The sequence below is a fragment of the Malania oleifera genome, chromosome 2 (genome assembly GCF_029873635.1).
Source record: "Malania oleifera isolate guangnan ecotype guangnan chromosome 2, ASM2987363v1, whole genome shotgun sequence".
Classification (NCBI taxonomy): Eukaryota; Viridiplantae; Streptophyta; class Magnoliopsida; order Santalales; family Ximeniaceae; genus Malania; species Malania oleifera.
Genome location: NC_080418.1, coordinates 118,330,907 through 118,346,140, shown reverse-complemented (window position 1 = coordinate 118,346,140; position 15,234 = coordinate 118,330,907). Strand labels below are relative to the sequence as shown.

General features: G+C 36.9%; 2 protein-coding genes across 2 annotated transcripts; one reads left to right on the top strand and one right to left on the bottom strand.

Annotated features, from left to right (window-relative positions):
- Window positions 1-428: 428 nt before the first annotated feature.
- LOC131147831 (uncharacterized) lies at window positions 429-4,541 on the bottom strand. The gene is made up of 4 exons (XM_058097435.1): window positions 3,173-4,541; window positions 2,046-2,194; window positions 1,862-1,924; window positions 429-651 (listed from the first exon to the last, which is right to left on the bottom strand). The coding sequence occupies exons 1-4, from the start codon at window positions 3,255-3,257 to the stop codon at window positions 619-621; spliced, it is 330 nt and encodes a 109-aa protein (XP_057953418.1). The 5' UTR covers window positions 3,258-4,541; the 3' UTR covers window positions 429-618.
- A 1,478-nt stretch (window positions 4,542-6,019) lies between these two features.
- LOC131147830 (small ribosomal subunit protein uS11z-like) lies at window positions 6,020-14,512 on the top strand. Its single transcript, XM_058097434.1, has 6 exons — window positions 6,020-6,238; window positions 7,615-7,734; window positions 7,834-7,879; window positions 12,973-13,058; window positions 13,243-13,372; window positions 14,207-14,512. The coding sequence occupies exons 1-6, from the start codon at window positions 6,236-6,238 to the stop codon at window positions 14,272-14,274; spliced, it is 453 nt and encodes a 150-aa protein (XP_057953417.1). The 5' UTR covers window positions 6,020-6,235; the 3' UTR covers window positions 14,275-14,512.
- The last annotated feature ends 722 nt before the right edge of the window (window positions 14,513-15,234 follow it).

Below are 15,234 nucleotides of genomic sequence, written 5' to 3'. Positions count from 1 at the left end.
TGCATGCATGTACATGGATGTGAATGTGTGTGTATGTGTGAGGATGGAAATGCATGTGTGGCATGAATGGGCATGCGTATGCATGCATGCATGAACGAGCAATGACATGCATAATGCATGGACAATAACGAACCTGCATACATGCATGACGTGTGGTAGGTATGCACATGCATGAATGAATGAAGTCGTGGGTGATGATGCAATGCATGCATGAATACATGTATATATGTATGTGGGTATGTGAAAGTGTATATGAATGCGTGCCTGCATGTGTATGTGGGTGTATATGAATGCATGTGGGATGACCTGCTTAATTTTCACATTTTTTTTTCTTTTCAACATTACAAAATCACAAAACTCAACTTAGCAAATCATAGTCTACCTGGACCCACGGATACTAGGGATAATCAGGACATATAGCAGAAGCCTAAGCAGTAGGAAACATACAATCATAAACATCTCATTATATCATACATCACAACATCAGAGTTACTGCAATCACTATATATATATACACAACACTTAACCCAAAAAGACATCTTAGGGTCATTTCCACAAAAGACAACCGACCCTATCAAAATACTTATCCTTCTGGAAGGGTAGACCAACCGTACTAGTTCAGTAGGGTTTTACTCGCTCTCCTATCAAGGGCTCCAGCAATATTTATAAAATTCGGGGTGAGAAGCCTCTCAGTAAGGGAAATAAACTAATACTAGTGTGCGGCAACATGAGTACTCCCTGTCATATATTTATATCATACAGAACATATTCAGTAACTATTTTGTCAATTATGGGAAAACATATATGTTTCATCAAAACATGACAGAACATATTGCATTTTCATAACATATTTCATCTCATATAATAATAATACAAAAACATACCTAGTAGGTTAGCTGACTATTGTTATGTATTACCCCCACATGATTGAGTTGTGTGACCCGAAAATGGGACCTGACAATGGTTGACCGACCACTATCAAGTCAAAAGTACAGTCAGTAAGTCTGATGAGTCTGTTAGACATGGTCCGTACACCAAGGGCACTCACACACTTCTTAAAAACTACATCGACAATCCAATCTCACACCACTTCATACAGTGGCGTTAACACAAATATCAAAATCACGAAAACCATGGACACATAACAACGGTACCGTGCAAGTGCTAGCCTAGACCAAGCCAACAAGGTTCTGATATCATATAACATATACTGAAACTGTGATACATGGATATTTCATATCATTAATTATCAAATCAATCATGTCATTTTGCATATATACATATATCATGAAAATCATCGGCCCATAGGCCGATATTTCACATTTTACCATAACTCGACCCTTACGCCGATAAATCATAACACAACCCGTAAACTAGCAAATCAATCCATAGCTTGGCCCGTACGCCGACAAATCATAGCACAACCCGTACACTGACAAATCAATCCATAACTTGACCCGTACGCCGACAAATTATATCATAGCACAGCCCGTACGCTGGCAAATCAATTCATAGTACGACCCGTACGCCGGCAAAATATATCCACAACTTAGCCTGTACACTGGCAAATCATGCACATAACACAACCCGTACGCTGGCAAAACATATAAAAATCTTGGCCCGTACGTCGATTTTCCATTATAAAAATTCGTATCATTAATACATTCCCAAAAAACAGTATTTCATAACAATTTCTACTCATACCACACTAACAGATTTTCCACATATTTAACATACCATCATTTTAACAGTATTTTTTCAAATATAAATCATTTATAAATATATACATTTCCTTGAAATCAAATGCTATAATAATATACATATATTTTCATAAAAGAACTAGTTTAGTTTATCTCATTACCTGATTCTTAAAAAGCCCATAAGAAAATTTGTCCCGCACCCGCAGGGTTTCCAACTTAACACCCTGTAAATAGCATTTCTCAGAACTAAAGTTCAGTATTTCTATGCGTATAATACTTTTTACAACTATCAAGAATTCAAATATTGAGTAGAAAACCTTACCCTAAATTTGGAATGGTTTCTACCTCAGCCACACCGACGATCCGCTCCAGCAGATTTGCAGAGAACTTTCCTAAGAGCGTCGTGGTGACCTCAGATCCTCGAACCGGCGAAAATCCAGCCCGAAATCGAAGAGAGAAGGAGGAGGGACCAAAGGGTAGGAGAGAGAAAAGATCTGCGCAGAAAATTTTAGCTGAAAATGAACTTTAGGCCTATTTAAACTGTGGCCTTCATCGACCAGCCACGTCACCTCGTCGACGACGTCAACGAGGTTAATACAAATTTGTCGACGAACTCTCCCCCTTGTCAACGACATTTAGAAACCCCAAAATCATCCCCTCAGTATTTCCTCGTCGACAAGCCATGTCACCTCATCGACGAGTCTTGTAGAAAGTTCGTTGACGAACTCCAACCCTCGTCGACGAGTCCCCTGTATTCGTCGACGAGGAGCTGAAAAATTTCTCGGGATTTATCCTTTCCAAAATGCAATGTCATCGACGAACGCCTTCTGTTTTTGATTTCCATTTCCCTTACTTTTATTATTTAAAAACCATTATTTTTCGGGTCGTTACAGCATGCATGTATACAACATGTGTGTGCACAAACGTGTGTATACAACGTGTGCAAAAGGTGTGTGCATAAATGTGTATAAAGGAACTAATATACAAGTAAATGTTAGTATGCAAGTTAGCATGTGTTAGTATGCAAGTTAGTGTATATGGAATTAAATGTTAGTATACAAGAAATTAAATGTTAGTATACATGAATTTAAAAGTTAGTATATAAGAATTTAAAAGTTAATATACAGGAATTTAAAAGTTAGTATACAGGAAATTATACATAAAATTAAATGTTAGAGTGCAGGAAATTAAATGTTAGTATATAGGAAATTAAAAGTTAGTGTGCAGGAAATTAAACGTTAGAGTGTAAGAAATTAAAATGTTAGCATGAATTAGTAAATGCAAGTAAAGAAATAAAATGTTAGTAAAAATTAGTATAAGTTAACAAGTTAGTTTGTGAGGGTGTGTGAACAGTGTGTATAGATGGTGAGTGAGTGGTGTGTGTTGTGATGCTGGGTTAGTGATATAACACTAACCACATGTGACTTACATCAAGCACTTGGTGTACACCAAAATCAAAACCCACACCTTACCTTCTTTTGAAATCAAATTTGACTCCCACGAGCACAAACTAAAATCCCAGTTGATGCTGCCACCCCCCAAAACTCTTTTAACCATCCATCTAAACACAAACTTAATTTAGGAATTTTATCAAATAGGTGGTGGGGTTTTTTTTTGAATCACAACAATGAGCAGGAGCAAATTTTTATGATAAAATCTCTTCACAACTATCCCAACACCAATGATCTTAACAGAGCCCAGTAATCAAAGACAAAAACGAGATCAACTCCAATCCTCAACAATCAAACTTACCCAGATGGAAAATTTTAGAACCGGGGAAATTGAACACAAGAGGGTTGTTGATTTTGCTGGGAAAGTTATCTGAGGCTGTGAGAATGGTGGTGGCTGGCCGTGAGGTAGGCTACTTCTCCTTGTTGGGCATAACTGGGATGGAAGGGGTTGCTGCTACTGATGGCCGTGGGTAGTCTGGAGAGGCGGAGATGAAACTGTGAGGGGGTGAGGGAGAGCTACAGGTTGCTGGAGTTGCAGTGGCTAGTGGCTACTGCTGGTGTTGGGTGAGTGGAGGCAGTGAGGTAGATGGGGAGTATGACTGTGGTGTGGTGGCTCGGGGATGGCTCTGGTCTCGGTGGTTAGTGTAGTGAGCTGCTAGGAAAGACCGAGAACCAGAGAGGGAGAGCTGTGAGGTGGTTGTTATGGAGAGAAGGGGAATGGAGGAGATGAGGGAGATCTGGTTTTTGCCGTGGGTTTCTGGTAGAGGTGAAGGAGAGTGAGAGATGGTGGTTCTGAGGAGGGCCGAGAGATGGTGCTTAAGGGTTCCCCCGGGTGAGGGTGAGAGATGGGATGGAGATATTAGGGAGCTGTGTGCGAGTAGTGGCTGCGGCTCGGTGAGGACAAGAAAGGGAGAGATGCCGAGGGGATCTGTCGTGGAGTTGTGGCGGGTCTGGAGAAACTCACGGCCGTTGGTGGTGTTGCTGTGTTCGGGTGGTCTAAGACTGGATCCGCAGGGAGGTATGACAGGTGGTGGTGTTGAGGATGGTGTCTGGGGCTTGTGAAGGGGACCCGAGAGAGGAGAGGGGGAGCTGCTGGTGTTTGCTCGGCTGGAGAGTGGTGTTCGGGTTGCTGGTTACAGGTGGTGGCTGTTCAGAGCTATGGTAGATCCGAAAGAGATGGAATGGAGATGTGAAGGTGCCCGCAGGTGACTGTGGTGGTATGGAGCAAAGAGAGATCTGTGAGGTGGTTGTTATGGCCGAGAACACGCAAGAGAGAGAGAGGGAGTGGAGTGGGGGAAATGAAAGTTAAGCCAGAATGAGGAAGAGAGGGATGGCCTTTTAAACGTGAATCTCCAGCGCCCCTAGGAAGAAAAAACGAAAATGAAAAATGCCCCCTTCTTCCTTGCGTGTGCGGTGCTACTGTGAACAACCTTTTCAGGCCCTTTTTTTGTTTTTTTGGTTTTGTTGTTTTTTTGTTTCTTCTTTTTGTTTGTTTTGTAATAATAATAATAATAATAATAATAATATTAATATTACCCTACAATAATAATAGTAATAGTAATAGTAATAGTAATAGTATATTAATAGTAATATACTAATAATTATAGGCTTTTTGTATTTTTTTTTTATATATTTTTTGTATTTTTATTATAGACCCTATCCTCTGAAAAGAGAGACTCGGCCGAACATTGAAACTAGATTTCTCAAAAATCAAAGGACCCAAACTCAGTTTTCTAAAATGCCCGTAATTTGGTTAAAACGCGCCGGGACTCGGTAAACACGACCGGACTCGCTGAAAACGAACCGAAACTGGTAAAAATAACCAGACTCACTGAAAACGAAACGAAACTCGATACGGGCACTGAGACTTGGTAAAAACAATCAAACTCACTGAAAACGAACCAGGACTCAGAAATGACAACGAGATTCGGTGAAAACGGATCGAGACCCATTGAAGACAAAAATAGGGCTCGATGAAGACACTGGGACTTAATTTCAACTCCAAATCGGGATTTGGTAGACACACCAGGACTCAATTGAAACTCCGAGGTTCCTGGAAGACAACACGAGACTTGTTAGACACAATGGGACTCAATGAAACCAAATCGGGAGTTGGTAAAACATACGAGACTCATTAAAGATAAACAAAAATTCGGCAAAGACAACGAGACTCATTGAAAACAAACCAGGACTCGGCAAAAACAACGAGACTCATTGAAAACAAATCGAGACTCGATTTGGTCTCTCAGAAGGGTTCTCTAATTTCCGAGACACGAAGTCAACTTTATGTGCCGGGTCTTTTTGGAGTTACCTGGTTAAAATTAGGGTGTCGACAGAGTTGTTACATGAAATATGTTTTGTTTATGTTTAAGTTTATTACAAATTGAAAGTACAAGATCTATAAATCTTTCTGCCTTAATTTGATTAATCTTTTTAATGCTGTTTGCAAAAAGAATTTAAAGATAAATATTGTTATTAAAATAATATATTTTGAAAATGCATGAATAATATTAAAATTATGAATACAATTTAATAAATATAAAATTTAAAACCATCAAATTATTATGAGTACTTATTTCTTTAAAAAATTATCTACCAAATAAAAGTAGTATTTATTTTACATATACATTTGATGATAAAACAAATTATTGAGATATTGTATTCATTTGAAAATATTTTAATGGAATATGAAGTATTAATTTTCCTCATATTTTACATTTGAAATTTTCATTTAATATTAGTATAATTTACATCTTTATTTTATTTTCTGAAATTAATTTCATGTTTAAATTATGCCGCTGCAAAATATATTAGTTAGATGAGAGACAATGAAGGATAAAAGTGCAGAACTTCTAATAAGGTTTGGGTGTAAACATAAAAAAACAAAGTTCTGTGCTTTTTTAGCATTTCGATACAATCGGAGACCATTTATCAATATTTCAATACGCGTTATCCCCTGAAACCCTAGTCCCCCATCTGATATAAAATCGAAGATTTGGGCTGTCCTTCGTCTTCCTGGATAGTCTCTGAAGTCAAGAAGGGAACGCCAGAACACTATTTCTCCACCCAACTCTTCTTGGAGCCATGGTAAGCCACTCGGAATTCTTTTCTGATCTCCTCTGGTTCTCTGTTTATACTTCTTCAGTGTTCATGGATGACTTATTTCACGACGGAACCTTAGTTTTTTTTCGTTCTGTTTTCAGATCAGTCAAATTTATTGTTTTCTATAAATTCAGGGAATAAGATAGTTTGAGATTTAGCTAAAATATTTAGGGTTTTTTCTTCTATTTGCTTACATGATTTATTTTATTTATTTATTTTTTTGAAAGATATGCTTATAAAATTTATGAATTTATTCGCTTCCAGTTGTTGGATTTGGTGAGATTGTTTCTCGGACATGGACTAGAGTTTAACAGTTGCTGTGCTTGGACACATAATCTTAGAGTAGTTTAATGAACATGGTTGGAAGCTGTCTGTTAACGTTCCAGCAACTCATGCTCTACTTCCTGGGATATTGGGATGGGAAAATCCTTTAATGCATAGCTAGGCATAGAGTTGTATAAATGACTTGCTTTGTGTCCATCTCATCATGATGTCTTTTGTTCTCTCTCTCTCTCTCTTATTTATTTATTGTTGTTTTGATGGAATGCCCATTGGGTCTGAGCTACACTGAATGGTTAAGGTGCATTTAGGGTGTATATAGCAAATACTTGAATGATTGCTAGCTGAAAAATGGGATCAGGAGCTTGCTGTCTGAAAGATTGCCTTTATAGAGACTAACATAACCATGATCCCCCTCTGTTGGACTACGGGATAGGCATTGTCTGCAATCAAATTCCCTTTATTGGCTTTGGGACTGGTTTCCAATATTATGTAAATTTTAAAATATTGCCTTCCAAACTCAAGTTGTAATTGAAGTCCCCAAATTGAATTTCCTTTCTTGAGTAATTTCTTCATATATATAGAAACACAAACGTGTATTACTACTTTCAACCAGATGCATTGTGATTCATAGATGGCCATTTCCCTAGATGTTTGGGAGTTTGTGTACTCATTTATGTTGGATTGCAAAACCATATCTATACCAATGAATTATTTTACCTGTCATGTTATACGTCCAATATCCCATCATATGAAAGTGGGGTTTTAAGTCTCAAATGTATCTTAGGTGGAGTAGGATATTATTATTTATTTTATTTTATTTTTTAAAAATTTATTAGTCACTTGCGAGCATTCATATGGTCAACAGTTGACTGATAATGTTATCCCATCAATTTAGTATCATGCATACATGATTAATTGTATTGTTTGTGTTTCTTACCTTGTATTACCGTAATATTTATAATATACTAAACTATAATAGATTTGCATGTGAGTTTACCACTCCACAATTATAATGAAGTCTTTCACACAAGGGAGAATCTTAACTTGTTTTGTTTCATAAACTTTGTGGGTGCCTATAGTCGAGGAGGAAGGTTAGGGAACCAAAGGAAGACAATGTGACCCTTGGACCCACTGTAAGAGAAGGAGAACAAGTTTTTGGCGTGGCTCATATTTTTGCTTCATTTAATGACACATTCATAGTAAGTATGCAACTCTATAAAATTATCTTTTTTTCTCTCTCCAAATTAATGCTTCTTGGGTTACAAGTTTTGAATTGTTTTTTCATTTGATAACTGCAGCACGTGACTGATTTGTCTGGAAGAGAGACACTTGTTCGTATAACTGGTATGCATTATATTCTGTTTGTATGTTTTGTTGATGCATAATATTGGTTGAAATGAGATAAGCATATTTACATTTTACATTTTTCAGTTTTCACCATATGTTGACTCTCGTACTCGTCAAATGAAAAACATGCTTATGAAGTTAATCTGTCTATATGTAATATGCTAACTGGATACTTGTTCTTCTCGAAAAAACAATGTACGGAATTAGAATTTGGATCTCAAATTTTAGAAGTGATTATTGTACTTATATCTTTCATGGTAATCATTTGGTTATCAGATTACAGGCATGATTATGAATGATATAATGGATTACCCTTTCTAATATCTAGATTTTTTTTGCATGATCTCACATGAATTAAGGAAAAAACCCCAACAAGAAGAAGATAAGTGTGATGCACCACTAGGAGTACATTACAGCATCTGTTAATTATTGTCTATTATTTGCATGGGAATATAGTCATGAAATTAATCCTTGCTCGATAACTGGGTGCTGACACTTGAGAATTAGATTTGGCTGCATCATTTTCTAACTCGAAGATTGGATTGTAGGAAATATAACTAAAGGAACGTCACAGGAAGAATTTGCAATTGTCATAATGACAGTGTGCTTATTTAACTTACTCTTATAAGATATGTGATTACATGCTACTTACACAGTTGAAATCATGATTTATAATTAATTACTGTTACATCTATATGTCATGTAAAATTGATTATGAATCTTGTATCAATGATAGGACCTCAATTGTGTGATTCCCATTCACCACATAGTCTATTTGCTGTTTGTGATGTTGCCATAATCTTAAATGCTGCATTTGGTGAGTTTTAGAGGTGCATATAAATGGGCTTATTAATATTTTGATAGGAATCCCACTCATTGTTGTCAAATCGAGGTTCAAATTGTGAATTGAAATCATAATTCTAGGAATCAAGGATAAAATCAAATCTTATTGTAAGATTTGGTGCAAGTTTTCAAAAATAACATGCATGGCATGCATATAATGATATATATGCACAACAAACAAAATAGTAAAATACATTTACATATTAACAATAAAAAAAATCATGTTTCATGCTTACACCTTTAAACAATAAAAAGTAAGGGAAATAGTTGATAACAAATAATAAAAAATTAAACTTAGGTTGTTTAAGGGAAAGAATGAAAGAAAAATAATTAAAAAAATTTAACTTTTTGGTGAGTTTTAGAGGTGCATATAAGAATTGAATAATTGAATGAACTATTAAAAGAACCAACCTTTGATTCTTAACTAGCAACAACACAGCCAAACAAGAAGGTGATCCGCTGCCCTCATTCTTGTTTGCCTTGGTGTTGTATGTCTTGAGCATGATGTTTTTGCATGTTTAGGGCTTGTGGGTAAGGTTTATTCAATGACATGGAGGATGTTGAGGTGTCTCATAGCTTTCTGACGATACCATGCTGTTTCTTGAAGACAATGCTGTGAAATTCAAAAAGGAAATTATTTTGCCGAAAGATTTTGGAATTGAATGTCAACTTGTTTGGGCATTAATGGGGGTGGCACGGATTTAGAAAGGTTTAACTGTTTAATGCCCTAGCGAGTTGTGATGCTTTGGAGTAGTCATTCTTCTACCTAGGCCTGTCATTTGGAGGTAACCCTAACTATGTAGCTTTTTAGGATTCTGTGATTGAGAGGGTTGGTAGGTTGGAGAAGTGGAAAATATGTCCCCATCTATGGGGGGTTGTACCTTCCTCATAGTGCTGTCCTTCTAACGACCCTATTTACTTTCTTTCTCATGCAAGACTGCCCAAGTGTGTTGCTTGGATCCTTGAGAGGATGATGTGTGATTTTATTCGATTGGGTTTTGGGGAGAACAAGCGAGATCTTGTTAGCTAGGAGGTGATTACGGACTGGGCCTTGGTAATGTGGTTACTAGAAACATCTCTTTAATTGGGAAATGATTGTGGAAGTTCCCCTCTTAATTCTTTTTGGCACAAAGTGATTAACAGTACTATAGGATTCATTGGATTGGATTCTAGAGGAAGTGGGCTAGTGGCATCGTTTCTCATGCACACTTATGGAATTTCGTGTCCTAGGTTGCTTGTCTTTTCTTTTTTTCTCAGTTGGTTCGAAGTGGGGAATTGCAAGAGAGTTTGGTTTTGGGAGAGCATCTTTCCATTTAACTTAACATTTTGGTTCATTTTGTTCCCTTCAATGAGGGGGATGAGAGGTTTGGAAGGTTGATTCATCATGACATTTTTCCACTATGGTTGCCTTTGGTTCACAAAATGCCTATTCCTAGGAATAAATTATTTATAGTTCTGATTAGTTGCATAAAAAAATATGTTGCGATAAAGAAAATAACAAAGTGAAACTTTTTATGTATCCGTAACAAGGAATAGATAAGGAAAGTTATTGCAAATTTCACTGTCATATCCTTTTTTTAGTTACATGTTGGATAAAATAATAAGGAATATACAAGGAATAACTATTTCCTTTATTCTCAAATTTCTTATTGTATTCCATCTTATCCCAAGGAATAGCTATTCCATGAACTAAATGTAACCTAAATCTTTTTTTTTCCTTGTCCCACGTAACTCTCCTTCCCCTCTCTTCCCTCGGAGCTACATTCATTACAAGATTTGGACTTTCCTCTAAATTCTTGACTTTCTATAAGGTCCTCAGCCATAACACGCGTGTGATGTGTCTGATGAAATGAATGCTCACACATTCCTTTGTTGTTAGGTGGCAACCCATCTTTGCAGTGCTCTCTTATCTTGTTTTTATGAAGCTTGGCTGCTTACTTGCAGTTGGGGGAATTTGGTGATATATTGGGGTTTTGGCAAGAGTAGCAAGGGAGGGGTTTTATGGAGCAAAATGGTTCTTGGCATTTTGTCGACCTTATGAATTGAGGGGAATGTGAACACAGCCTCTCCTTGTTTGTTGTGGGAAAAATTGAGTGCCACATTGGGCAGTGGGTGATTTCAGTTTGATGGGATATCAGGGCTTTGGCAAGAGTAGGAAGGGAGGAGTTTTATGGTGCAGCACAGTTTTTGCTATTTTGTAGACCTTATGAATTGAGAGGGATGTTGAGCACCACCTCTCCTTGTTTGTTGTGGGATAGATCTGTAGTGTTGGCGTCTTTTTTGGCTCCATTCCTTTATGTTTATTTTAAGGCTAGCCACTGCCTGATATTGTTTGGGATTTAGGATGGCAGATTTATTTTGATTTTTCTGGTTGATTTATTTTGAATCTTTGATATTGGAGGACTTCTTGATCTCCTCCTATTGTGCCCATTTAAATAGCTGTTTATATATTTTATTTATTCCCACTCACAAAAAAACACAACAAAAAAAAAAAAAAAAACATGGCGAAACCTGAGTACCCCTTTAGCCAACCTGTGCTCTGCACCTTTTTCCTTGATGGTAGAACTCTTCACTCCACCAAGAGAGAAAAATTGCTTTGCAAGGGAACAGAAGAGCTAAAGTTCTATTTTCTCCCCATTTTTAGAAGCCTAGGGAAGGAATAAGGCAACCATGTTAAAAAAGGAAGCTCATTTTTAGGGTTTTACTTAGTTGGTATGTCTGGATATTATAGGTTCAGAAATGATTTGGTTTTTTTTGATTCTCGATTTGGTGTGGAATTGATACAAATTGTATCATTCAAATCAACAATTATAAGATTCTAACAATCATGTCCTCACTAGTAATGTAATCTTGGTCTTGATCTATCTTGAATTTGCATTATGTATTTGGGTCTAGTTAATTTGCAATTATCTCTAGCTACTTTGTGTGTTGGGCCTCAACTTAATTTCATCTGACATTTGGCATTTTTGCTCTTCCATCAAGTGCTCCAAATTAAATTCATTCTATACTTGATTAATTGGTCTGGTTGGGTCTCTAAATGTTTTATGTTACTATATCTTGTTTCAATATCTGCTATAATTTTAGCAACCTATTATACTTTAATATCAAGCATTAATTTTTGTGGATAACTTAATTGTGAACACAACTTTTTTAATGAATAAGAACTAAAATAAAAATGCCATGGAGTCTAAATAAAATAAAAATAAAGATATCCTTAAAAATTCTGAAGATTCAAACATTCAAAGTACTTTTAAAATTTTAGCATTTATTTATAATAATGATGTTCTTGGAGTAGTAGAGAGCGAGCTCAAAGAATATCATTATTATGTAAAACAGATAAGTCCCCACCCCCTGGGCGGGCGGGCTGCACTGCCCTGCGCCCCCGGGCATGTGGGCTAAAAAAAGTTAAAGTCTTTTGTTTGCACTATTATGACTAATCATATTTTATGGTAATTGAAGGATGATAATGATGATTAAGTTATTTTTTTATCCGAGGACAAAACTGTGCATGCGTTCATTTTAATTCGTTTCAGTTTTGGGAATAGAATAAAACAGGTTTGTCAGTTTTAAGATTTTTGTTTTGTATTTCTGGTTTTTAGCTTTTCATTTGTGCAATATGTATTTATGATTTTCTAATGTGATACCAAATGACCCTTAGGTTTTCTGTAGATTCAGCTTTTTCGTCCATTCACAGTTCTTTACATGCTTATGCAATGTATATTAAAATTAAGTTGGATTTATGTGAATTTTATTGAGTGGCATTGTTGTTGTGATTCTCAAAGGATTTGCTGGTGAATTTATGAATGTAGGGTATCTTTGTGTGTGTGTGTGTGTGTGCAAATACATGTGTCATTGAAGCAATCTAATTTGGGATAATCCTGTCCGTGTGCATGTGGATACTTTCTATCATGAATCCATGCAGGATGTATTTGTTGGAGTACTAAATAATATCTAATGATTGGGTATCTGAAATAACTTTCTTACTTGTAGATGTTGATATTCAGTCTATTATGGTGAGCTTTAATTAATTGCCTGTGAAGCATGTGTATTTGAGGGCAGGATCTCTCTTAAGTTGTGGGCAACTTGGGCATGTGGGGTTTCTTGGATTTATGTTTCTTTGCTGCTGAACTCAGTGTTCGGAAATCTAATTTTGATTTTACACTGAGAGAGTGCATTTGTGTGTACATCTGTCTTGGAAGAGTTCCTTTGTTATGGTTGAATTATGAATTTTCTATCTCATACAACAGGTGGCATGAAGGTCAAAGCTGACCGAGATGAGTCTTCTCCTTATGCAGCCATGCTTGCAGCACAAGATGTTGCACAGAGATGCAAGGTTTCTGCCTTATCTTTTTACCCTATGCAACCTTAAGTGTAGAAATTATAAACTTTTGATTTGGATGTTAATTCTGCTGATTAAGTTGGCCTCTTTTTTTTTTTTCCCTCTTCCTAAAAAGGCAATGTAATTTATGCCCTTGGTGTTTGATCTGTTTCACATTGACGACTTTATCTTTGGGCAGGAACTTGGCATTACTGCTCTTCATATTAAGTTGCGGGCTACGGGAGGAAATAAGACTAAGACACCCGGTCCTGGTGCTCAATCTGCTCTTCGTGCTCTTGCTCGTTCTGGAATGAAAATTGGCCGCATAGGTAGGAGTAAGACTTAATGTTTGAAATGAGTTAAGAAGAAAACTAAGGTTTGTGGTGTTATGTGAAAGTCTCCAAATAATGTAGGTTTGCGCATTTCTTTTCACATCACATTAGCTGATGTTTGAGGCCTATGACCCAGAAATCTTTCCACTCCCTATGAACAAATTAGGGGTTTTTGGATATTGGGATCAGAATCAAGGCATGTAAAGAAGTTCATTTAAAGCCCAACAGGAGCCCTCAGAAGACAAAAATGTCATTTACATTTTGAATAGAATATCTCAAGCTGACATGTCATTGAACGTCAAATTGCTGTCTTTGACTAGTTGGCTTTTATTTATGAACTTTGGAAGCTATAAAAATGGAGTTTGAATGATTGAAACATCAACTCTGCCAAGCCGTCTTGAATCAAGGATGATCCTATTTATACATCTCCAATCCCTCTGTGCTCTCCTTATCTTGGTGCTGACCAACAGAACTTGAGAATTTCCCTCTTCATATACTGCCATATACTAGAAGGGCTTCTTCATTCTGTAATTTGAAAGCAGTTGCCTGATAACCTCCCTTTTCCAAATGGAAATGTTTGCTTCTTATGAGCACATCTCAAATGCTTCCTCCTGTGCACATGCATGAATGCATGATTTCCTTTTCTGCCCATTTCAGCCTTCACAAAATAAAAACCCGGTAATGCAGAGCCCTTTTATTTTGGCCTTCTACAGTTACTATAAACAGATTTGAATATAAGATTCCAACAATTACAACTTAAAGGGGTTCTAGGATTGCCCCTTTATGGCTGTAATCTACACAAATATTAATGTTATTTATGTTGTCTTTCAGAGGACGTGACTCCAATTCCAACTGACAGCACTCGTAGAAAGGGTGGTAGAAGGGGGAGAAGGCTCTAAGTTGGGTTCTTGTGTTCAATCAAATCATCTCATTGTTTTTATTTTTGTATTGTTATTTTTAGTTCTGGGGTGGGGTGGGGATGGTGAGAACAGTTTTGTAGCTTTGGACCATATAATTAAACCTTGCGCTGATGTGGAGCATCTGTGAAATGGAAGGTCAGTAGGGGCACCACAGAAAGTGAATGTGGTTCCTACTTGAAACTTTTTTGAAGTATATGATGGTGTGGTACTGTGCCAACATGGCTAGTAGTTTATTTCTACATGTCCGCATCCACAAAGCTGTTTATTTTGTTTGGTTTTGAGTGCATTATAAAAGCTTGATGGTCTGTAAATTATAGAGCATGCAAGAATGAATGTCAAATGGCAAATAATAATAATTGCTTAGATATCCAATAATTGTAGGTGCAGGCTTGGTATCAATTCATTTCAATCTTTTTGAATCAAAAGAAATGACCTGCTGTTTGTGAAACTAGGCTTGGATTGGAATCAAATTTTATACTATTAAATTTATTTTATATTTGTTTTCATAAATTGAAGTAAAAGCTCGGAAGCTGAGTTAATCATTATTATTTTTTTTCCCTGGTTTGGTTACGAAGGACTCCTGCCACCGTTGAGCCCAATTGGAGCCCTCGGAGTGGCATTGAACCCTACCTATGTCAACGGTGCTCGTGTAGGATGTAAATCGCGGATATGCATACTTAATTGGCAGGGTTCAAACTCCTACCTCTCTTTTGAGACTATCTAGTCCTTACCACCTGAGCTTCTGAGCTTGCGATAGGGGCAAATCAGTCTTTCTTATTCTTATCTTTGGTTGTGTTTAACCACCTCTAAGTGAAGTCAGTCGGGACGACACGAGGTCAGAAGATAATAGGAATCAATTGGGTGAGCTCTCCTCGCAATGTGATGGACTAGTGGTGAGCCTCTTGTTCAATTTCAGTGCTCTCTGAATCATGTTTTCAT